Here is a 26,134-nt window from a genome sequence, read left to right on the forward strand (position 1 = left end):
TAATTAATAGATTTTGTTTCTTAGAGCAATTATATGTTTATAGAAAAATTTGTTAGAAAGCACCTTGGTGTGGTACACTTGTTATAGTCATTGAACCAGTATTGCTATATTATTTTTGAAGCCCATAATTTACTTTAGGGTTCAGTCTTTGTGTTGTATAGTTCTATGGGTTTTGCCAAATGCATAATGTTATGTATCCACCATTACATAAACCTATGTAGTACTTTCACTGGCCTAAAAAACTCCAGTTCATCCCCACTCCCTTCCTCCAACCTCTGGCAAGCACTGATTTTCTTTTTCTGTCTGTAATTTCGCCTTTTCTAGACTTTCATATAGCTGGAATCATACATTAGAAAGGCTTTTCTGACTGCCTGCTTTTTCAAAAAGTTCCTCTGTGTCTTTTTGTAGCTTGATCGTTCATTTCTTTTTGCTGAATGATATTGAATGGTATGGATGCACTACAGTTGGGGTATTCACTTATTGAGGGACATTTTGGTTGCTTCCAGTTCGGGGTAATTAATGAATAAAGCTAGTATAAACATTCCGTAAGCTTTCAAAGTATTTGGGTAAATACTTAACGGAGTGCTTGCTTGGTTGAATGGTTAAGACTACGTAGCTTTATAAGAAATGGCAAAAACTATCTTCCAAAACGGCTGTCTTAGTCTGCTTGGGCTGCTGTAACAAAATACCACAGACTGGGTGGTTTAAACAACAGACATTATTTTTCGTAGTTCTAGAGGCTGAAAAATCCAAAATCAGAGCGCCAGCATACTGGTTCTTGGCGAGAACCCTCCTGGCTTGCAGGGAGCTACTCTCCTGCTGTAATCTCATAGGATAAAGAGTGAAGATAAAGTGACTTTTCCTCTTTTTATAAAGGCATTAATCCCAACCGAAAGGACCTACCTTCACCGCCACATCTAAGCCTAATTACATCCCAAAGACAATCCCCCTCCACCTCTTTAATTTACCCCATCACATTGGGATAAGACTTCAACACATGAATTCGGGGAGGACACAAACATTAGCAGCAATTAGCATTTTGCATTATCAGCAGCAGTGAATCAAAGTTTGTGTTACCAGGCACCTGGGTGGGTAAAAGTCTCTGCCTTTAGCTCAGGTCATGATCCCAGGGTCCTGGGATCCAGCCCCTCATCTGGCTCTCTGCTCAGCAGGGAGCCTATTTCCACGTCTCTCTCTGCCTACTTGTGATCTCCATCTGTCAAATAAATAAATAAAAATCTTTAAAAAAAGAGATAAACTTAAAAAAAAAAAGAAAAGAAAGAAAGTTTGTGTTGCTCCCCGTCCTTACCTGCACTTGGTGTTGTCACTGTTAAATTTTAGCCATTCTAATAGGCATGTAGTGGAATCCTGTTTTAATTTACAATGCACTAATGATCGGTAATGTTGTGCATCATTTCATGAGTTTATTCTTCATCTGTATGTCTTCTTTAATGAGGTGTCTGTTCTGATCTTTTGCCCATTTTTTTGTTAGAGTAGTTTGTCTTCTTGTTGAGTTTGAGGAGCTCTTTTTTGGATATAAGTCTGTTAACAGATATTTCCTCCCTTCTGTGGCTTTTCGTTTGCTTCTTTTAATGTCTTTCACAGAGCCAAATTTTTCAATTTTAATGGATTCTTCTTTTATGGATTGTGCTTTTGGTGCTGTATGTAAAAACTCAGGGCCAACCCAAGGTCACCTATATTTTCTCCTGTATTTGTTTTCTAAAGTTGTTACAGTTTTGAGTTTTACATTTGGTCTATGTTCCATGTTGAGTTAATTTTTGTGAGAGATACAAGGTCAGTGTCTAGATTCTTTTTTTCTTTTCTTTTTTCTCTTTTATTTATTTCTCTCTCTCTCTCTTTTGCCTGTGGACGTGCAGTTTTTCTAGCACCATTTGTTAAAAGACTCTTCTTCTTTCTTTATTGGGTTGACTTTGTTTCTTTGTCAAAGATCAGTTGACTACATTTGTGTGTGTTTATTTCTGGGCTCTCTGTCCTATTCCATTAATCTATTTGTCTATTCTTTCACCAATATCACATTCTTGATTGCTGCTGCTTTTCAGTGAGTTCATATTCATTTTCTAGAAGTCAAGTAGTGTCAGTCCTCTGAATATGTCCTTTTTCTTCAATATGGTAATGGCTATTCTTGGTCTTTTACCTCACCATATAAACTTTAGAATCATTTTATTGATATTCACTAAGTTATTTGCTGGGATTTTCATTGAGATTATATTGGATCTATAAATGAAGTTGTGGAAAATTGACATCTTAACAATGTTGTGTCTTCCTGTTTATGAATTTGGACTGTTTTCCTATCATCTTCTTTCAGTTATTCAGAGTTTTACAGTTTTTTTCTTATAGATATTATCTTACAGATATACATATTTTGATTTAAATGTCTTTCTCACTTTTGATACATTGGTTCTAATGTAATGTAATGTAAGTTGTTGTATGTTTTTAATTTTAAATTCTAATTGCTCATTGGTGGTATATAGAAAATTCATTGACTTTTATATTTTTGCCTTGTTTCCTGCAACTTCAGTATAATTGCTTATTAGTTCCAGCAGTTCTTATTTCAGTTCTGTGGGATTTTCTACACAGATGATCCTGTCATCTGGGAACAAAGATAATGAGAGTTTTATGTCTTTTTTTTCCCAATCTGTGTAACTTTTATTTCCTTTTCTTGTCTTAATGAATTAGCCAGAACTTCAATACAATGTTACATTGAAGTGGTGAGAGGGGACATCCTTGCCTTGTTCCTAATTTTAGGGAAAAGACATCAAGTTTCTTACAGTTATATATGCCCTGTTTTTCTAAGTTGGAATATGGGTGTCAGCTTTTCTTTTTTCAGTATAGCTCTGTACTGTTCCCTCTACTACTCTCGCTATATCCCACAAATTTTTGTTTTTTTCATTTTCATTTAGTTCAAATTTTAATTTCTCAAGACTTCTTTAATTATTGTATTATTTAAAAGTGTGTTGTTTAATCTCCAAATATTTTTGGATTTTCTAGCTATCCTTCTGTTAATATTTTTTCATTTAATTTCATCGTGTTTGAAGAGCATACTTTATATGATGCCTATTCTTTTAAATTTGTTAAGGTATGTATTATGGCCCAGAATATGGTCTATTTTGGTGAATATTCCCTGTGAGCTTGAGAATATACATTCTGCTATTGTTGGATGAAGTATTCCATGTCACTTAGATACAGTTGTTGATGATACTGTCCTGTTCAACTGTATTTTTACTGATTTTCTGACTGCTGGTTCTAACATAAAGAGATCTATAATCTCTGTACTTATGCTTGCAATTCTATCAGATGTTTACCCCATGTATTTTTATGTTCTGTTGTTATGTTCGTGCATATTAAGGATAGTTACAGCTTCTTGACGAATTGACCTTCTAGCACAATGTAATTTCTCCCTTTATTGCTAATAATTTTCCTTGCTCTGAAATCTGCATTGTCTGAAATTCTTAGAGCTACACCAACTCTCTTTTGATTAGTGTTAACATTGATATATTTTTCTCTTCCCTTTATTTTTAATCTATCTGTGTTTTCATATTTAAAGTGGGTTTCTTATAAAGACCATGTAGTTGTCTTGCTTTTTTTATACACTCCAACAGTCCCTGTCTTCTAATTAGTATATTTTAGACCACTTAATGTAAAGTGAGTATTGATATAGTTGATTAATGTAAACCATATTTGTGACTCTATTCGTTGACCTTGTTCTTACTTTAACTTCCTCGATTCATCTGCATTCTCCCATTTTAATTATCATTGTATATCCCGTTTTCTCTTCTGTCTTAGCATAGAAATTACAACTTGTTTTTTTTTTAGTGGTTGCCTGAGAGTTTGTACTACAAATTTACAAGTAATACAAGTCTACTTTCAAGGAATACTGTATCACTTCATGGGAACTGCAAACACCTTATTAAAAAATAATCCCAGGGGCGCCTGGGTGGCTCAGTGGGTTAAGCCTCTGCCTTCAGCTCAGGTCATGATCTCAGGTTCCTGGCATTGAGCCCCCCATCAGGCTCTCTGCTCAGCAGGAAGCCTGCTTTCTCCTGACTCTCTGCCTGCCTCTCTGCCTACTTGTGATCTCTCTCTCTGTCAAATAAATAAATAAAATCTTTAAAAAATAATCATAATAATTTCAAATCCTCCCTCTCATCCCTTATAGCATTGTTGTCATTTATTCCACTTATCCATAAGCTATGATCACCACATATTTTGTTGGCTATTATTACTTTGAACAAACTGTTATCTGTTAGATTAATTAGGAATAAGAAAAAGGCAAGATTTTATTTCCCTTTTATTTATTCCTTTTCTAACACTCATATATAGTGTTTCTGACCTATATCATTTTTCATTCTCTCTGAAGCTGGCAACACATTCCCCCGATTTTTATTTGTCTGAGAAAATCTTTATTTCTTCTTCACTTTTGAAGGATAATTTCACTGAATACAGAATTCTAAGTAGATGGTTGTATTTTTTCAAAACTTCTGAACTGTACCTTTCAAAACTCTACCCTCTTCTTGTTTACGTGGTTTCTGAAGAGAAGGTTGATGTGATTTTTTTTTTTTAATTTATTTATTTGACAGAGAGAGACACAGTGAGAGAGGGAACACAGGCAGGGGGAGCTACAGAAGGAGAAACAGGCTTCCCACTGAGGAGGGAGCCTGATGTAGGACTCTATCTAAGGATCCTGGGATCATGATCTGAGCAGAAGGTAGATACTTAACAACTGAGCCACCCACGCACTCCAATTGATGTGATTCTTATCCTACTTCCTCCAGTGATAAGATCCCTACCCCCATCTACCTGACTTCTTTTAAGACTTTGTCTTTGATTTTGTGGTTTGATTATAATATTCCTAAATATAGATTTTTTAAAGCATTTATCCTATTGTTTTAACTTCATATATCTGTGGTTTGGTAACTGTCATTAATTTTGTTAAATTTTCAGCCATTATTACTTCAAATATTTCTTCTCTTCCTGTTTTTCCTGTGGTATTCCCAATACATGTATATTCACATTTTGTAATTGTCTTACAGTTTTTGGATATTCTGTTTCATCCTTTTCATTCTTTTTTCTCTTTCCAGTCAGTTTTGTAAGTTGATATTGCCATGTTTTCATATTGCCATGATTCTTTCCTTGCTCATGTCCAGTCTACTGATGGGCCCATCAAAGGCATTCTTGATTTCTGTTACAGTGTTTCTGATTTCTAACATTTCCTTCTGATTCTTTATCATAGAGTTTCCATCTCTTTGCTCAGATACTTGTCTTGCATATTGTCCACTTTTACAATTAGAGTCCCTAGCATATTAATCATACTCATTTTAAATTCCTGGTCTGATAATTCCAAAATCTCTGCCATGTATGAGTCTGGAACTGATGGTTGCTTTGTCCCTTCAGTCTGTACTTTTTGCCTCTTAGCATGTCTTGTAATTTTTTGTTGAAAGCTGGACATGATGTGTCAGGTAAAAAGGAACTGAAGTAAATAGGCCTTTAGTGTGAGGTTTTGTGTTTATCCAACTAGGAGTGAGGACATGTTTACTCTTAGCTGTAGCTATGTATCAGATGCTGAATTTCCTTTACTACTTTTGTTTTTTGTCTCCCCTGCTGTTATTAGATGTTCTTAGAGACTCCTTAAATAGGCAGGTCTTTTACCTCTACTCCTTTGTTATTATTCAGTAGCCCTATTGATGTGGTAGTGTTGTATGGGAAAGGCACATTCTGTAGTTTTAGGATTAGATCTGTTTTTTAATGTACCTGAGATAGCCATTTCCTGTCCCCCAGGTTGGTTAGTCTTTGGTAAAACCTCAATAGGTTAAGTTCTGGTATAATAGTTTCCCTTGAAGGCAGGCCTCAGGGAGAACAGAAAGCTTGCTGCAAGTAAATTAATATGTGAAAATTCTCTGAAAGTGAAAAAAGTACAACTATGCCTTATTAGAATGATAGTAATGATCACAAATAGCATTAACAAGAGATATGACGATGTTAGCTTTAAATGTAATATTTAATTTGTATATTTTCTGCTATGATATAAATATTTTAAGTGAGATTTTTATAAATTAATTTCATTATCTAATTCAAGTTAATTATACAATGTGAAGCCCACACAGTTCTGAATGAAGGAACAGACTTTGTTCAAACAATAAAGCATACCTAAAATGTGCCTGAGCACAATTACCAGCTCCATCAGGCTCTTCTCATCATGTCAAAATTAACTACAAATGCTAATATTATTTAATAACTAAATAATAACTATAGTATATATCACTCTCAAAGATAATACTTTAGGTCCAAGGAATTAGATTCAACTTCCTGAAAGAGTATACATGTAATCATAACAGAATAACAAAAGCAAGAATATTCTTCTTACCATGTCCTTTTTAAGTAGGGTTACTTAAGAAATGGGCAGTGGATCCACAGCAGAATGTCTATATATTTCTCAAGTACTTTACAAACAACAAGAATAGAGGTGTTATATATACAGTATTTATATACAGTTTTAGCTTAGCGAGGATTTATATACAGTTCTCCACCTATTTGTTATTTAAAAGACTGGTAAAGTTCTTAAATAAAGGCAGCACATGAGTAATATTGACTATTTTGCATTGTAAAGCAAGAAAACTGGTGATATTCTCAAATCTCAAAAATTTCCCCCTAACATTGAGATTATGGTGCTAAATGGTGGGATGATCTCTTAGCTAAGTGATTATTTCCTCCAGCAGACTATAGACTCTATATTAATTACAGTACTTTATATATTAAATTATATATTTATATATTATAGTAAAGTACTTTATATATTAAATTATATATTTATATATTACAGTACAGTACTTTATATATTAAATTCAATTCCATTGTTCAACTAAGCACTTATTTTGTGTTTTTTATGTACCTGGGATAGTGGTAGTTGCTGTAGCAACAGTGTATATAGGTTAAGGTTTATGTCCTTATTCCAGATTTGTGGGGGAGATAGATACACATAAAAACAATTATAAACAGGTTGGTAAATGCAGTAAATGGATGATTCTTAAGATTACCCTGTGTTGTAAGAGTTAAACTTCTAAAATTTTAAATTCCTGAAAGCTGAAGTTTTACTACATAGCAGTTATTAACTCCCCATGTCCTATCTAACATCACCTATTTAAGGAATATAGCCTTTTCTGTCTTGTATATTATCATGTAATCACTCCTCATCTCCTGTACATGTGCACGCACACACACAGATTCACACTCACAGCTGTACAGGCCAACGTGGTGACCTCACCCTGGGAAACGAATCCTTTAGGTTGGGATGTGCTAAGGGGGTGTGTAGGATTCCCTGTGGAGAGATGATCTAATCTTACAGCTGAGCACTCTGGAGTCTGAAGAATCTGGATTCTGATTCTGATTCTGATTCTGATACCTCTATTATATTATTTTATTATATTATATTATTTTATTCCTATAATATTCCTATATTCCACCAATCATCTATAAGTATACTTGCCCTATGGTATCATTTTGATAATTAAAAGATAAAATGTTTGTAAGCATTATGTACAGTACCCAATACATGGTCTCAGTAAAGGTTAGTATTTTACAAGACAGAGACTCTATTTTATCTAAGGGTGAGACTAAGCTGTTAAATTCTGTAGACTGAAGCTGATGTCTACAAGACGGGCCCTGAGCAAGAGTGGAATCAGGCTGCAGAAAGGAGGGTATGGCTGACTCAGACCACATGACCACAAAGACATGGTATGAATTGCAGGTCTCCTACCTCCTGAGATAGAGTTGTACTTTCTGCTTTTTTTTTCTTGGCAAAATCCCTTGTATTCTTTTGGCAATTTTCTTTTTACTTGAGTTAATTTGACTGGGTTTCTATTCTTTGCAATCAATGATCATTGGCTAAAAACATTTCTCAGTAAGAATTTTTTCATTGTTTGATTTTGGTAAGAGGAAATGGTCTTGTACGAGATTTGTTCTAACAAAACAACTATGTAGTACAAGCTTCAGAACTCCAATATCCTTTATATTATGAATTTTATATTCTACACTAACCAAACAATCATTATCACCGGGCATAAGTAATATTCTATTCTTCTTCCTCTCATCCTTTTCTGTTTCTGTGGTATATCTACCTCTTATCTCCATAGTGCAAGGAAAAGAAATAATGGTTTTTTGGTATACAAAGAAAAAGCATGCTTTAGAGCCAAAATGTAACATAGTCTTCTTATCTGATATATGTAATTTCCTCTGCACTGAAGCCTAAGAAGGGCATTTGTTGGGAGGCGCCTGGGTGGCTCAGTTTTTATCATGATCCCAGGATCCTAGGATTGAGCCCCGCATCTGGCTCCCTGCCCAGCAGAAAGCCTGCTTCTCCCTCTTCCGCTCCCCTGCTTGTGTTCCCTCTCCTGCTGTTTCTCTCTCTGTGTTAAAAATACATAAATAAAATCTTGAAAAAACACAAAAATTTAAAAAGAAGGGCATCTAGTGTCATAGCACTGATTAATCCAGTTAAGTACTCTGATTTAACAGCAGTTCTCAATGACATTTTATAGGAAATATCGTTGTCACCCATGGTGTCATGGTATGAACATTCATATTTTACCTCAAACATCATTTCTGGTTTAAGTTACCTTCTCTTGGGGTAGGGAGTTCTGTAAGAATTCTACCTATTGTCTGAAATTAGACTTTATTTTATTTATTCTTAAACTACTTCTTTCAGATACCAATGAAAGATCCGTAATTCTAAGATTTGGTGAACACGTTCTTGAACACCTTGTTTAACATCTAACTTTGAACAGAGAGCTCTCAGTTCTCTTTTCAGATAGATAAGAATCATCATGTTGTTACTTGGAAGAAATCTATCCCTCTAAATATTATTTCTCTTTGTTCTTGAGATCTAGTAGTTTAACTGTGCGAGTTTATTAGTACATAAACACAGTTGTGATTGTCCCCATTCATTTATGTTCAACTAAATGATCTATTGAATTAATTTAAAAATTACCTTGTATCACCTCTAAAAGTCCTTTCTCTGGTCTTTTTTAATCTTTTAGAAATTCCACTGATATGAATAAAGTTAATTATTTTAATAATCAAGGCTGAAATTTGTTTCTAAAAATAAAAAAATATTTGTACTTACTTTGTGACTCATTTTGGATAGCATCTGTTATATCCTGAATTTTGGGTGATATCCTCAGATGTAGGTACTTCAATTTATAAGGTCTTCAGGAGCAAATTGAAATTTGCTCATTTTTATTTATCTATCAATATACCATTTAAGAAATTAAAGGAGGAATTTTTTTACATTTTATTTATTTTATTTTTCTTCAGTGTTCCAGCACTCATTGTTATGCACCATACCCAGTGGGCCATGCAATACATGCCCTCCATAATACCCACCTAACCTCCAGGCTCACCTAACCCCCCACACTTCTCCCCTCCAAAACCCTCAGTTTGTTTCTCAGAGTCCACAGTCTTCCGTGGTTTGTCTCCCACTCCGATTTCCCCCAACTCACTTCTCTTCTCCATCTCCCTATGTCCCCTGTGTTATTCTTTATGCTCCACAAGTAAGTGAAACCATATGATAATTGACTCTCTGCTTGACTTATTTCACTCAGCATAATCTCTTCCAGTCCCGTCCATGTTGCTACAAAAGTTGGGTTTTCATCCTTTCTGATGGAGGCATAACATTCCACTGTATATATGGACCATATCTTCTTTATCCACTCAACTGTTGAAGGGCATCTTGACTCTTTCCACAGTTTGGATATTGTGGCCATTGCTGCTATGAACATTGGGGTTCAGATGACCCTTCTTTTCACTACATCTGTATCTTTGGGGTAAATTCCCAGTAGTGCAATTGCAGCGTCATAGGGAAGCTCTATTTTTAATTTCTTAAGGAATCTCCACACTGTTTTCGAAAGTGGCTGCGCCAACTTGTATTCCCACCAACAGTGCAAGAGGATTCCTCTTTTTCCGAAATATTTTTTAAAAACAGACATATTTTAGACTGCAAAATATCTTTGCTTTAATGTTTAATAGTTGAAAATAAGTATGTAAATAGATGTTAAGAGTGTTTTACCTATTTAATAAATCTCTTTATGATAACTGCTTTTTTAGATTCTTTGTTCTGAAGTAGGCTGTTTCTCTTTCATGAAAGGGCTATTGTATAATTATTAGGAAAAGAGACTGTCAAAGATTGACTAATTCATATTCTCTTTACAATCAAATTGTGAAGTATTAATAATCCTTAACAATGAGTTTTAAGTTGACTTAAAAACATCCTAATTATTTCATAAAAATAATTTAAATTTGAGATAATGTGTCTTTAGGTATTTTTGTTTCTTCAGGAATCTCATTATGAACCCAAAATGACAATGAATTGAGTTGTTTTGTTTAGCCATGATCTAGCTGCTTTATATGTGTACATGTGATCGGTGTCTGAAGCTTGTCCTTAATATTAAATTCCTTAATCTAGTGCCTGCTGTAGAGAGAGATCTGGACCTTACCTATTGGTTGTTACCTTACTCATACCTGGAGCCCCACCCCTCCCTCCTTTTTAAAAAAATTCCATGTAGAGTCACTTTTGTTTTCTGTGGAACTTTAAGGTAATGGAGTAAGGTGGTATAAAACTTCAAATTGTGGGATCAGAATGTCTGACTGCTACCTGGGTGACCTTGAGCAAGTTATTTAAATTCATCTATAAATTGAGGATAAGGGAGTACTCACTTCATAAGACTTTGTGGATTATTTGGGATAATATATGGAAAAGATTTAGTGTATTACCTGGCATGTAGTTGGTGCTCAATAAATGTTAGCCTTTAATTAAAGTTGCTGACAGGGGCTATTTTAGAAATGGTTTAGTAGACAAGATGTTTGTTTGATTAGCAATTTGTAGAGTGCTTTAGCATGGTAATACTACACTCAATTTTGTTGTCTTTCTCCTAATATCTCACAAAAATCTTAACTGTTTTGTTAGGATTTTCTTCTTCCAACATGACTATATTTTCATTTTCTTCCCTCAGGGAATAGCCAGAATTTCTAGTTGTAATTCTTTCGTTTTAGGGTATTAGGATTGACCTATACTTTATTATCAGGAAACTCAAATTAGGCCTTCCTGATTTTACATTTGAATGCTAATTTAGCAGAAAAAATCACAAGGAACTGTAAATCCAGCATGAAACTTTGCATTCTTAACTCCAACTAAGTGTTAATTACAAAGGCTGCTATAGAATTCCCCCAAAGCAAAAGGGAACACAGCATGCCAACTGACAGCTATCCTGTGAGATCCCGTGGCCCAACAATAGACTCTACTCAGTCATCTCTTTGAGGAATCCTCAAGGGATAAAATACTATTATTATGAAGGTTGTTCCTCCTGCCTTTATCTTTCAAGGTGAGTGACTTGTAGTGAAGGTGTAAGAGGAATATGAAAGTGGAATTGTGATTTTTTTTTTTTTTTAATGAGAATGGGGGAAAGAGAGTTTGGGGTTTGGCTCTTTAATAATTTGATGAAATTAACCCTTATCTTTATTTCTGTTTTCCGTTCCTTTGTTTTCTTGTTTTCTTCCCCATGAGAAAAGCTGTTCTAAAATTCTTTGGGATCCCTTGGATTAGAAGGAGTTTCTAAGTTAAGAAAAAGTACTAAATTATTTAAATAAAAAACAAAAAACCAGAACACTCTTCCAAATCTCTACATGGAGTTATAGGGCCAATGCAGTGTGACTCATCAGAGAAACAATTGGCACTGTCCCATTTATGAGCAAGCTGTCTGTGGACTGTCTGGAATCTTGGCAAAGTAACATATATGTATATAAAAGTTAAATGACTAAATTTGTTTCAGAAACATGCGGAATGACTGCAGGGAGCCTTCTGTTCCATGGCATGAAGCAAAAAATCTCTTTGGTCTTTTTTCTTTTGACACTATCCTGCCTGCCTTATCCTGAACTGCATAACTCACTAAGATATTACATATTTTCCATTAGCCATTCTTTTAGTCCCATATCCAGTCTGTCAGAATAACATTGAGGTCGGTGAACCATGAGCCTCGTTGCCTCTGCAAGGCATTCCTGTACTAGTAAAAGCAGAAAATACCTCATAAGAATGCTGTACAGTCATTCCCATAGTGTGATATGCTAATTCTGAAGAATGTTGCTAACACTGCACTTTGTTTCATATGATTGAATTTAGAACTTTTACTCAATTTGTTGAAGGCTTCAAACTGGCAGTAATAACAGTCTTTTGAGTTGTTGCTTAAGTAGAGCAGTGATGGAATTCATATGGCAGGCGACAGTTGCTCATTCAAGTTCAAGAAGAAATCTCTATCAGCCGCAGTGGTTGAAACAACAAAAAGAAAGTAGCCCAGCTGTTCACTTTTTAATAGTGTATCTTTCCTCCATATTATAAATGAGAACAGAGCTCAGTCATTAAATGAAGATATAACTATTAAGGTCATCATTGTTAAAAATCCCGAAGAATATACCTCATATTTATGTGATTTTTTTTTTTTTTTAATGTCCATCTTACTCTGTCCCAAGTAAAATCAAGAAAATTCCCCCGTGCCTCTAGAGGTCTCACCACAGCTAGTTAGCTTTCAGCCTTGATCTCCTTTTACTCGTACCTCCATAACAAGTCTCAGAGAGTTAAGTAAGAATTTAAGCAGTCATATTTGGCCACAAAGTGTTGAAGAATATAAATCCAAGAAGTCCAGAAAGTCTTTGTAGATATAATTTAAGCATACAAATTCTCTGCTGTGATACATATTACTAGTTTAGACAATTTACTGTCATTCTGTGCTTTCAGTGTAGGACAGAATTTTGGTCAAGTCAGTTTAGTGATAATAAGATATCAGAACTTCCAGAGAGCCAGAGTCCCTACTCTTCAGTGAACATTTGTTGAATATTTTGAAAAGTTAAAAGCTGCTCATTGCTCTATTGCCTATGATAAACAGTGTGATAAGATTTACTTTGGGTGTACATCTTCTATCTCCTTATACCTAGTATATTTGGGAGTATATCTTTGGCTCACTGAAATTGGGAACTTTGATTACTTTTCAAAGAATATATTTTGGCACATAATCTCTTCCTTGACCAAACTCTAGCTAGGTTCTTGAGAATTGTTCAGCAGAATTGATCCCAGGGTAAAGAAGTAACATTTTCTGAGAATTACTATGTGTCAGGCATTGTGGTCAGCTTTCTCCATGTAATATCTCATCCTTAAAATAACTCGATGAATAAGATACTATAATTAATCCCATTTTACAGATGAATAAGGTACTATTATCAATGCTGTTTTCCAGAGGAAGAAATAGGGGTGAAGTTAAATGTAGCTTACCCAAAGTCACACAACTGTTAAGTGAGAATTTGAACATGAATTTTTGTCATTCCAAAGCCCATACTCATAATCACTATGCACTATAGTGAAGGTACTGTGCGAATAGGCAATTGCTTTACTGTACTTGTTTGATGTCTCTCCCCTGGCCCAGCCTCAAGGAGGGCTGTGAGCCTCAGCAGTGGACACAGTCTTTGGAAAGGCTCTTGGGTATGATGGCATTTACCAGCTATAGCCATTCAAGGCAACCCCTAGAAAGGGAATTAAAACCTCATTCTACCCATCTGTACCTATTTGAGGAAAGTCTGGACATATGTGGGCATTGAAGGAAATTGCCTTAGGAGTCTTGAGACCAGAAAGCAGATTGCTTTTTTGGTTCAGAATTGCCAAAGTGTTGCTTATAATCCCCTCCTCCTCCCAAGTGAAATTTAAGTTCCAGGTAGTGATGTCTTATTGGAGATTTTTTCCATCTGGCAACCCTATTCCAAACCTCTTTATTTTGACCAGCCTGGCTGTATGAATTCTGTCTTCAGAGGATTTTCTCCTCTAAGTTCTGTTTCTCTCACAAGTCAGAGTGATACAGTCACTAAGTAGCAACTGAGAAAAGAAAACAGTAAATGGAGAAGAAATCTCATGGACCAGAACCCCAAATCTTTGAAACATTTTTCACTATAGCAGAATCTATTCGTTCATGGTAGATGTTAAGATCGTTCTATTAAATCTACTAATGATTTATAATTCTAATTGGCTAATTCCAGGGCTAGTGTCTCTGTCTTATGGTACATGGAATGATAACAGAGTAATGCTTTTAAAAATAGGGTTGCTATGAATTGAGCAGCAGGGAAGAGGGCTTCTCTGGAGATACTTGCCTGCAGCTGTGGAGATGTTCCCTGTCAAAGAGCAATCTACTACTGGCAGAAGGCTCTAAGTATACTAACAAGCCTATTGAGTCTTCCGTGCCTTTAGCAAAGAGAATGACCTTATAAAACAGAATTAGCAACAAGAAGAGGTAGTCTTGAAAATGAGTCTCTGAAATAATGAATAATGACCATATCAGTTCAAGTTGAACGAGGCAGTCAATTATCTAATACCTAGGCTAGTTTGCTGTGATTCTTTCCAAATGCATAGTGCTGACTTTTGTATGTCAGGAGGTTAATGCAGTGCTGCTTTTTTTTCCCCCAACACTAAATAAAGTCTTATTTGGTTGATCAAAAGGGGACATACTTAAGTGCTATGAAATATATATATAGGTTCCAGAAAGCAGAATGTAATGTAAGTAATGTAGTAAACACTAGAGTTTAATCCTGGCCTTTTTGTTAGCTTTATTACCTTTGAGAAATTCACTTATCCTCTCTAGCTTATATCCTCTGTAAAATGAAGGAGTTTAAGTAAAAATGTATTTCCCAAACTATGAACCTACCACAGATTACTGGAGATTAAAAAGTATTTCAGATAATTTCCTGATAAAAGATTAAAATAAACATTGAATCACATAGTTGAGAAAGTTGCTTTTTCAGTCTTTCTAATTATGTCAGAAAAATTCTCAATTTGGTATCAAGATATCTTTAATAGTTCTTTAACACTGGATAATTGTTTAGGGGTAGAGATGGGTAGGAACAAGTACTGGGAATCTTCCATTCCTCAAGAGTTTCGATAGAAGAAAAAAAAATTCTGTTACTTCAAGGGGAAAGTACTGAAGTTGCTTCTTTTGTTTACTTCATTTCCCTTCCACTTGGAAGGAAAGTAGTGTACAACTAGTAAGTTTAGGAAAAGGAACCAAACATGTGAGGCACAGCCATTTCTGGCTTCTCTCGTGGTACAGCCCCCTCTCAGAAGGCATGTTCCTCCTCCTCCCCTGGGTAAGAGGCTATGGTTGACAGACTCTACATAAGGCTGGGGAAAAACTATTAGGAAACCCAAAAGCCCAAAAATCCAAAACAAAGAACCACATTCTGTAGTTTATCCTTATTAGTAATCAAGCTGGTATTTTAATTGCTATTTTATTCTTCTCTGTCTTTCATTTGGTTTCAAACTCTTAGGCGATATAAGGGAAAAAGCAATTATACCCCTTTAATGTCACTGATAATCTCCTTTTTAAACAGAAATCTGGCTTGGGCTCAGAGCCCTCCATAGGGAATAGTATCTATATAGAATTTAATACTATGGTTTTGTTTTCAGTGAAGTTGGCATCTATAAAATAAAACCATGGAGGTTTTAAAATGAATTTTTAAAACATTAAACAGTACAGACAATGCATAGATATGATGAAAATATTATAAAGTTCATACATAAATGACTGAAGTTTAGAAAACACTGAACAAAATTATCTCTAGGATCTGTTCCAGATTTAAGTTCTTTTGGATATGTATACCAGTAGAATAAAAAATGTTAGGTGGTAAACCAAGTTAAAAAAGGAAACTTCTAACATAACATGTACTGTGTTATTTTCATTTATTTTGAAATATATCATTATTGAGGGAGCTAAACTTTTATTTTTTATATGAATGAAAATGGTATTGATATGAAAATGATAAATTTGTAATATTGTACTAGGCAGTTGAGTATTGATATCATTTTAATAGTGTGGGTTTTGGTGACGGTATTTTGTTTCGTTTATTTTTCTCTTACTGAAAGCAGTCAGTTCTGGGAGAGGATTTTGAACTAGAAATCTTGGAAAGTAAGAGCTGTGTTGTCATTGTATACTCTGCCTCATACAGTGTTTGGAATATAGCAGTGTTCAATAAATATTTGAACAACTGAATGAATGAATGAACAAAGAATCAACAAAAATAAACTGAATTCTCTGTCCTGAAGGTATAAGCATAGTTTTCATTTATATCTGAAAGCTATCGGTAGGACTAGCTGTAAGAAAGCTGAGGCCTTGGGGCAATCAGACAGGGTAATATTTCTATATAAGTGAAAGATGGAGCTAGTTACACAGCGCATTTAGAATAACCTTGTTAGGAAGAAATCACAAAAGGAAGGTAGCCCTATTAATTTTGCTCTTGTTTATGATCATATAGGAGAGGCTAGATTTTTCCATTCTTCCTTTTTTTTCCCTCTCATTTATGTACTACATCTCTTATCATGTCCTGATATCAGAGAAAGCACCCCAGTTTCCCTTGTCTTAGGGAAATTATTAGAGCTTAACTTAAAATGTAGTTCACTCTTTCCCCATACATTCTTTTTTTTTTTCCAAGATTTTATTTATTTATTTGACAGAGATCACAAGTAGGCAGAGAGGCAGACAGAGAGAATGGTGGGGGTTGGGGGGGGGAACAGGCTCCCTGCTGAGCAGAGAGCCCCATGCAGGGCTCCATCCCAGGACCCTGAGATCATGACCTGAGCTGAAGGCAATGGCTTAACCCACTGAACCACCCAGGTGCCCCTCCCCTTAATTACAGCTTCTCATCTGATAAGGTGCCCCCCCCGGCCCCCCCTTTTTTGTGTGTGTGCCCATCTCTTTCTTAACTGACACCCTAGATGAATTGCAATACTGGTGGTAAATTTCTTTTATTGCCATTTATTCGTGCAGCAAATGTCATGTTTCAAGGGCTTTGTCTAAGAATCCTGAAATGAATCTTACATATCAGAGAGAGAATATTAACCAGACATTTTTAAATTTTTTAGTTAGACCAACTAGTTTTCTAATAATCATGCATTTGGTTTAAGTGATTACTTTCCTAGGCCATATAATTTACCTTTAAACATTTTACGTATGTGCAAATAAAAAACCCAGAATCTGAGGACTGTGTTCTAGTGAATACATTTTAAACATATTCTAGGTTTATTCTCTATAAATGCATTCTTTTTTTAATGGTCCAGTGATTAACTGTGATTCTGAGGATAACATCTTAAGTGGAGTTATTTTATATGTTCAGGTTAATATTTTCTGTTATTGAAGTGTTAATTCAGTACATTTTATATTTGTGAAATTTCTCTGCCTGATGTCTTTGTGTCTTCTAGTTATTACTATGTGGTCTTCAATATGTGAACTCAACTCTAAAGTCACTGGCTTATCCCATTTTGGGATGTTCATCTCATTGCATTATAAAATTGACAGAATGGCAATAATAGTAGTGATATGTAGAAATTGGATTCTGAAACTACTCATCTTCTTCAAAAATTAGCATCTAGTCTCTGTTCTAACTTTAAATTAATATCTAGGTAAACAATCAACATAGATTATATTGTTATCATAATTGAAAATATAAAGACAATTGGGCCAAAAAAAAGACCAGAATTACCTTTTTCTTTTCTTTAAAAGATATAAGTGCTTGATTTATAATTATAATCTTTAAGTATCTCTAGAATCTTTATCCTATATCATGAAAGTAATGCAAGAGCCATTTGCTGTAATGACAATCTGGAAGTTTTGAGAACACTTTATTGTCTAGTTCAAAAACAATTAAAAAAAAACAGAACTTTGCCTCGCTGGCTGTGTTCACCAGCTGTATGGCTATTCTCTGATTAGATAGTTTGAGTGCTGGATGCGTCCTTATCTGGGGTATAAGGTGTTCATATGGCAGCTATGTTATGACAGGGAAAAAAGAGAAAACACCATGGAGTTGAGAGGCAGACCAGCCTAAATGTGAAATTTAACTCTGTCACTTCTGTGCTAGTACCTTGGGCAAGTGAATAACTGCCTCTGGAAAGAGAGAATTTTAATACTGCTTTAGAGTGGCTGTGAGGATGAAAGCATCCAGAGTGAGCTCTTCTTAAATGGTAGTTGTATGAGGAAAGCAGTATGGTGATGGTACGTTCTGATATTCTCGCAGGTGAAGTCAAGGACAAAAATGTTCAGGTGGTTGAGCTCCCCATTGTGGACAGTCTCCATCCTCGTCCACCGTATTTACCCCTGGCCGTACCAGAAGACCTTGCAGATCGGCTCGTACGAGTCCATGGTGATCCTGCAGTGTGGTGGGTGTCCCAGTTCGTCAAATACTTGATCCGCCCACAACCTTGGCTAGAAAAGGAAATAGAAGAGGCTACCAAGAAGCTTGGCTTCAAACATCCAGTTATTGGGTAAGAATCTGACTTATTCCTCATAAAGTGATATGTGGTAGCAGAGATATGTATACTTTATACTATATTGTAAACTTTATGATATGTAGTTTAATTTTCAGAGCCCCACCCAAATACAGATGTTCCAGAGTTCCCCCTAGGTCATGAAGAGATCATTCTTCCTTTGTTCACTTAGATATCATACTTTGTTACCCTCGTTCACTTATTTATGTATTCATTCAACAAATATATTAAACCCATATTTCTGAAATTAGCTGTCTTTCTAGGGAAGCTAGCAAAATTTTATTTTATTGAGAGTATTTTGAATGTTACACAAGTCTCATGTCTTATCCTAACAAGGCCATGAGATGAAGCTGTCACATTTATAGCTTTTCTATTGTACTTTTTGTTAGGCTTCATTAATTACCACTAGTGATTATTTTGCATTTTTTTGATGTTCTGTTTTCTTTTCTGTCTTGGAAGCTATTTTTGAGAATAAGAGGACTATTTATAATGTAAGATAATGTTAAAATTATTACTTAAAATTATCTCTTGGCCCACTTGGGAGTTATCATGTACATATGCAATCAGTCTCATGCTTATGTTCAGGGAGATGTATCTGGAAATCCTAGGACCAAGAAGAATCCAAAAAGAGCATCTTTGCTCATAAGAATGTGCTTCTGTACACAAAAATAAAAAAGTTATGGAAAGAGGAATTTTCCTGAGTCCTGGTGCCAGATTTCATACCTTGGCAAAATTTCCTTTGCCTAATGAGAAGAGTACTGGACTGAGACTTAAATGACCTGGGCAGTATGCCTGGCTTTTTCCTAATTCTGGACCAAGTAACTTATTAATGGTACTGGGCTATGATTTTTCCATCTGTATATAGAGAAGGTAATACCTGCCTTAAAAGTGATGATATGATAAGGAGGATAAAAAGATTTTAGTTCAGTAGAAAAAATGTACTGTAAAATATTATTACCTTTCAGAGAGATTGATGCTAAAGTAATTCCTGGAAATAGACTTGTCAGCTAGGCTGTGACATTCTGTAGCTTATATTGTTTTTAATACAGTCAGCTATTGATTAATATTAATACATGTATTGATTCATTCACTTATTTGCAGAACATTTACTGAGATTAATTTTCTAAGTGGCTTCTTCTAGCTTATAACAGTCAGGCGGAAAAAAGACATACAGAGATAACATTATATGGGTAGAATGTGATATATAACCTGAGAGCAGTATAAAAAGTATCATGAGTGCTGAGGGAAGAAGAAATGTATTTCCATCTGGATCAGGAAAGTCTTCATAGATTCAATGTTTGAACAGATAACAGTATAGTAATTAAATTATCAAAATACTTCCAACTGCACTATCTCATTGATCCTATAACACAGTCCTGTGAAGTGGGCAGAAGTAACTGTTTTACAGGTAAGGAAGCTAAAGGAAAGCGTATCTCTGCCCAAAGTTCCAGAGTTCATAAAGGCAAAACCAGGACATAGACCATCTTAATTTTTCTAGAAGCTTTCTACCATACCAGAAAGCTACCCTAATTGTCCATGCACCATTCATCATATTAAGAGTTAGCCAAATATAGAAAATTGAAGTACTACAGATAATTATTTGTACATTGAGGTAGGGTGCTGTAACGAAAGAGAAGGATACTAGAATTCAAGAATCTGGGGGTACCATCTAACTTCTACCACTAAAAAATTCTGTGACTTTGGCCAATATACTTGATCATTCTGGGTCTTCCTTGAGTGCCACTCTTTCCTCGTTTAAAACTGAAAAAAAAAAAACTAAGTTAGATGGTATCTAAGGTTTCTATTCATGTAGTACTAAACAATTAGATTTTTGTGTCAACCCAACATTCATTAATTTATTCATTGTATTTGGTGCTATTGGAAGTAAATAAAATCAGATTCCCTGCCATGAAAGAGCTTCATATCTAATACAGATGACTGTTGAACAATGCGGGGTTAGGGAGCTGACCCCCCCCCCACCCCATGCAGTTGAAAATCCATGTATAATTTTTGACGCCTCCAAAACTTAATTACTAATAAATAGCCTGCTGTTGGCTGGAAGCCTTACCCATGACATAAAAAGTCAATTAGCACATTTTTATGCTATGTTTATTAATATACTATACTCTTATAATAAAGTAAGCTAGAGAAAAGATTTTATGATTTTATTAGAAAATCATAAGAGAAAATACATTTATAGTACTGTACTATAAAAAGTCTGTGTGTAAGTGGGCCCACACAGTTCACACCCATGTTATTGAAGGGGCAACTATAGTGAAAGGCAGGTACACAAAGAACTTCTACTTTCGTGACAATTAGGTTGAAATGTATGTTACAGAAACCAGCTTCACTTTGCCTTATGTTGTCTTTTTGTTCACTTATGTCTTCAGAACCATCAGTTTCCTTAACTGTCTGATGAAAGACTTATATTAAACTAAAATGACCTAATATCTTTCACAGGCCTAACATTCTGATTCTTCCATAAAGACCATCCATTATGCTCCTCTCTGAAATTCTTCGTTCGGGCCTAATTTCAGGAGTGTTTGGAGAATTGAGTACTCTGCCACGACCTCAAATGCTCCTCTTCCTTTGATTTGTCCTCTGTTATTACAGCTCTTTGTTTTCATTTTCATTCTCGTATCTCCTACCCCACATCTTCCCTTTTGCCTTAGTCTTCATATGGATAGAAGTTACTGATACCCATTTTATTTACTTTTAAAGACTTCATTTATTCACTCACTTGAGAGAGAGTGTGCACGAGAGGGGGCAGAAGGACAGGGAGGGGAGGGAGCCCGACTCAAGTTGGGGCTCTCTCTCAGGACCTTGGGATCATGACCTGAGCCACTCGGGCACCCCTGACCCCTATTTTAAATGTTAGAGCTGAAGAAATTACATGGTGAAATCCTGAGTAACAAATCGTGCTTCTGCTCATGAAGCTTCTCGTTGAAATTCAGCGGAATTGTTCTTTCTATCCCACTTCATCTCTGTGGATCACAGTGAGCAATTCCAGTTTCACAAGAGAGGCAGTGATTAAGCAGGATGTGGGAAGAAAAAGATGATAGGATAGGTGTTCATACAATGGTATTTCATCTGAGCTATCGTCTGGAATGCAAAGGAAAGAATACCTGCCGAGATACCAGGTTAACTGCAATGAGAATAGACCCTCACTCCAGACTCATAATCAAAAGCTGTCCCTCGCCTTGACCTAAGGCTTGCTCCTACACTGTGACCTAAGGGGAAACAAATCTACCTTTTTCTTTTTCCCACGTATGAATAGTGGTTGAGTAATTTGCTAGGGAGGATGCAGGAAAGGCAAATTAAGGGAGAGTTTTAATTTATGGAAATAACCTCTGACCATTATTATTTTTATTACAATTACTTTGAAAGCAGTAAGACGGGAGGAAGTACTGTGGAAGTCAGCACATATTCAATGTAAATCTTTGTCCCTGGTTTTACAGTTTTAGAGCTCTTTTTTTTTTTAATAGGACAGATGAGATCAGTATCTGCTTGTGTTTGATAGAGTGAAAAACAGCAAAAGGAAATTCATAATGCATCCACCGAAAGCTAGAACATTTCCATGAACTTAAAATAGTAAGAATTTTTAAAAGGTTTGCCTGCCTTGATCGTGCTATAGGAAGAAGCCGTGCAGGTCTGTGTTTTCCTCAAACAACTTTCAATCCTACAAGCTGGCAATTACAGTAACTATACAGGGTATCATGAAGGAAAAGAAAAGTTGGCATCAAAATGTTACAAAATATATTTAATATTCTGTAATAACAACTGTGAATTTTTGTATCATTTGTTGTCAAAAATCTTTTTCTTTTAAGATTTTATTTATTTATTTAAGATGTATTTTATTTATTTACAGACAGAGATCACAAGTAGGCAGAGAGGCAGGCAGAGAGAGAGGGGGAAGCAGGCTCCCTGCTGAGCAGAGAGCCTGATGCGGGGCTCGATCCCAAACCCTGGGATCATGACCTGAGCTGAAGGCAGAGGCTTAACCCACTGAGCCACCCAGGCGCCCCTGTTGTCAAAAATCTTAAAAAGTTACATCAACTTTTTTCTGGAAGGCTGGTTGGTATTTTGCTCCCTATATGGAGTGTAGCTCTGGAATCTCCCATTTATTTTACCATTATTTGTGGATACGCCAATTACTTTACAAGAAAGCATTCTTCAAAAGCTTATTTTCTAATTCTCCTTGTCTTGTGTTAACATGTATATATATATATAGAATGTATTTGTTTGAATTTTTTAGTATTTTATTTTTTCTAATGGCAAAATAAAAGAAAAATTAATTTAAAATGTCTATGATGCCACCATAAATAAAGGTATAAAGTAGAATACCTAAAAGCATCCAGTGGATCAGAACATTATCAGCAGAATCTGACTTTTTCCTTTACCCCCCAGAGTCCATGTCAGACGCACAGACAAAGTGGGAACAGAAGCAGCCTTCCATCCCATTGAGGAATACATGGTACATGTTGAAGAACATTTTCAGCTTCTTGCTCGAAGGATGCAAGTGGATAAAAGAAGAGTATATTTGGCCACGGATGACCCGTCTTTATTAAAGGAGGCAAAAACAAAGTGAGTTAGATGAGCTAGTGATTCTAGACTGGGATTCTTTTTGGTTGGAAGGTATCCTTAATTCCCATAACTTGTGATTCTTGTTATAATATTACTACTGATTATTGGCAGTTTTTTATTCAAGCAACTGTGTACTTGTGTGACTGTTAATATGATTGAAGCATATTTGAGGAGCCGGCAAGGTATCTGAAGTCTTTTGGTGTGTAGGCAACTGCCATCTTGCTGTGACCTCTTTGTGTGTTTGGAAGAGAGAGAGCAAGCTTTCTGGTGTCTCTTCCTGTAAAGGCATAGTTCCATGAGGAGGGCCCCAATCTCATACTCATGCTTATTTAATCCTAATCATCTCCCAAAGGCCCCATTTCCAATTACTGTCACATTGGGAGGTACAGCTCAAACACAGGAATTCTAGGAAGACAAAAACATTCATCCACACACTAACCAGCTATCTAGGACTGCTAGAAATAAAACACACCAGGTGCTTACCTTTTTGCTCTCACTATCTTCATCAGCAATTATGGGCAACTGAAACATATGTAAAATACAAGTCTGCATCTCCTAAGTAATTCTGGAACTTGGAAATTATATTAAAGGAAAGTAAAGAATCAGAAGATAAGTCTTACAAGTGGAGGAATAAGCACTGCTAGTATGTACTGAACAGTAACCAGCATTTATGGAGCATGCCTGCATTTCAGGCACTGAAAATAAAGAATCAGAAGATAAGTCTTACAAGTGGAGGAATAAGCACTGCTAGTATGTACTGAACAGTAACCAGCATTTATGGAGCATGCCTGCATTTCAGGCACTGTGTCAGGTACTAGGGATTCCATGAAATGCAAGATACTCCACTCTCAAGGAATTCCTGATCTCGTGGGAGAACAGATAATTTCTCTGCAGTCTAAGTAGTGCTGCTGTAGAGTTAAAGTAGGGTGTTCGGAAAATACATAAAGTACACTGATCCTAATTGGGAATCTGTCACGGGCTCTGGGTGAACCTAGAATTGGCTTTTATTTACTATTAGTAAATAAAGGATGTATGTATTAAATGTGTGAAAAGTAGGGAATGAAAGAGAAGAATCTATAGTCTCAGTTTGGCTCAGACACCATTTACTACAGAAATTGTCCCTGAATCCCTAAGCATGCCCCCTCTGTGCATTCCCCTGACTTAGTGTTTAGCCCTTGCTTACCTCTGTCTCCCTCGCTGGATTATAAGCACTTTAGACACAGTCCCTAGCTCTAGTAACTGCCCGGTAATTATTGAATTATGTTTATTTCAATCCCATCAGTTTGAAAACATTTTATTAGCTGTTAATCACTTAAGCTATTTGACTAATTAATTTATTTCTTAGTCCATTTTTTATGTCACAAATAGGAATTGGGAAGAAAAACAAACTTAAAGTGAGGACTATAATGCGGGTGTTTATCCAAATCACTGGATAGTAATCTAAATCCTGTTTCTCCCTCCTAAAAAGCCAAATTAACCTGATATAAATTGCACGTTGTTGTTGTTTTTAAGGCTCCCTCTATCAGGTGGTCTCTCTCACATTCTCACTCTCTCGCACACACATACACACAAAGGACCATGGAATTCATTGGCCAACTATAAGCCAAGTTATATGCTTATAGTTAAGGGTTATATGAGCATTTGGTCACAAAGCACAATACAAAATCTCACAGATACTATTCCAGTTTCATATCCAGACCAATTAGGAACAAAGTAGAAATAGTTCACCAAGCTCCTTCACTTTAAAACACAAGACTGAATTTGTAGTTTGGTTCAAAAAATGTTAAAATATTAATTTTATCTCTTCTTTTACTTGTTCTTGAAGCATCACAACCTTTTTCTGTTTTTCTTATTTCTCTGATTAACAAAATAATTCATGCTCATTAAAAGATATGGGAGTTGGTGAGTATACCGGCAAGGAAAAAATGTCACCCACGATCCTATTACTCAGTGGCAACAATTACTTAAATGTTGACATATTTCCTTTAGTCATTTATATAGTTACCCCTTTAGTAGTTGATCATATTGTATATAATAACTTGAATTCTTTTTTACTTATTAATACAATAATGGATCCATTTTCTCAGGTCCCTAAAAAAATAATCATCATAAATATCCCTTTTAATGACTGTTTTTCTCCTGGATGCATATGCAGTTGCTTGCTTGCTCTTTCCCCTAAGATTGTACAGTTTGGTTATTTCCAGTTTTTTACTCTTATAAATAATGCTACGATGTATTCCTAAAGTTGTCCACATTATTTCCTTAAGCTAGGCTTCTGGACTTGGAAATATTTAGATAAAGGGATATGCACACCTTACAACTTTGATCCATAGTGCAGCGTATTTTCCCAGCAAGCAACCCTTGTAGTACAGTTGGCAGCAGGGAATAGTACAACTTGAATTTTCTTTTTGTGGTCAGCTGCTAGTGACTCCTCTCCCCGTGATAGTCCAGGAGGCAGTTTTTTTTTCATATTCTGTTATAAATGTAGCAACAGCATTTTATGCATCTTCCTCCCCCACCACCACTTTGGAAATCCTTTCATTTTAATTTTCTGAGTCATTTTTTATAAAGATTTATTTATTTATTTTAGAGAGAGAAAGAGTGAGCATGAGCAGGAGGGGCAGAGGGAAAGGAAGAGAGAATCTCAAGCAGACTCTGGACTCACAACACTGAGATCATGACCTGAGCCAATCGAAATCAAGAGTTGGATGCCTAACTGACTATACCAGCCAGGCGCCCCAATTTTCTGAGTCATTTTGAGAACTTTCTCAGGAACTTAAATGCTGTTTCTCTCCTTCATTATTTTACTTAGCTGTTTTTCTACTCTAAATCAACTCTGCTTTATACCTGTCAGGATTAGTTTTGATATCTAAGCAAACCCTGAAACCTCTGCCATTGTTTTAGGAGACCAGAAACATGAATTAATCTCTCATTAAGATATGTAGTGTCCAGGGTGATTATGAGACTTTTGTGCTCCAAAAGGGTGAAGAGCTGAATAATTAAATGATGCATAGGGTCCACACAGGGGAGAATCCACTTTCTGTGTAGCTTATCTTTTGTAAAAGCGGTCAAGATTAGCTTTAAATATGTGGCCTCTAAGCTTTGGTGCTTGGTATTACACCTCAGGTTTCTCTACGTTAAGCCCGAGTTCATCCGTAAGATTTTGGCACCTGTATGTCACTGACTATGGCAGCCATT

General features: G+C 35.7%; 1 protein-coding gene across 6 annotated transcripts in view; it reads left to right on the forward strand.

Annotated features, from left to right (window-relative positions):
- Window positions 1-26,134, forward strand: part of FUT8 (fucosyltransferase 8) — a 294,755-nt gene that overhangs the window by 253,771 nt on the left and 14,850 nt on the right. For all 6 annotated transcript variants that reach the window (XM_045070563.1, XM_045070567.1, XM_004738949.3 and 3 more), the window contains 2 exons: window positions 18,103-18,349; window positions 22,760-22,936. In XM_045070563.1, the coding sequence (XP_044926498.1) occupies window positions 18,103-18,349; window positions 22,760-22,936 (424 nt within the window). The remainder of the gene's footprint in view (window positions 1-18,102; window positions 18,350-22,759; window positions 22,937-26,134) is intronic.

The sequence above is a fragment of the Mustela putorius genome, unplaced genomic scaffold (genome assembly GCF_011764305.1).
Source record: "Mustela putorius furo isolate JIRA1106 unplaced genomic scaffold, ASM1176430v1.1 tig00000129_pilon_pilon_pilon, whole genome shotgun sequence".
NCBI classification, from domain to species: Eukaryota; Metazoa; Chordata; class Mammalia; order Carnivora; family Mustelidae; genus Mustela; species Mustela putorius.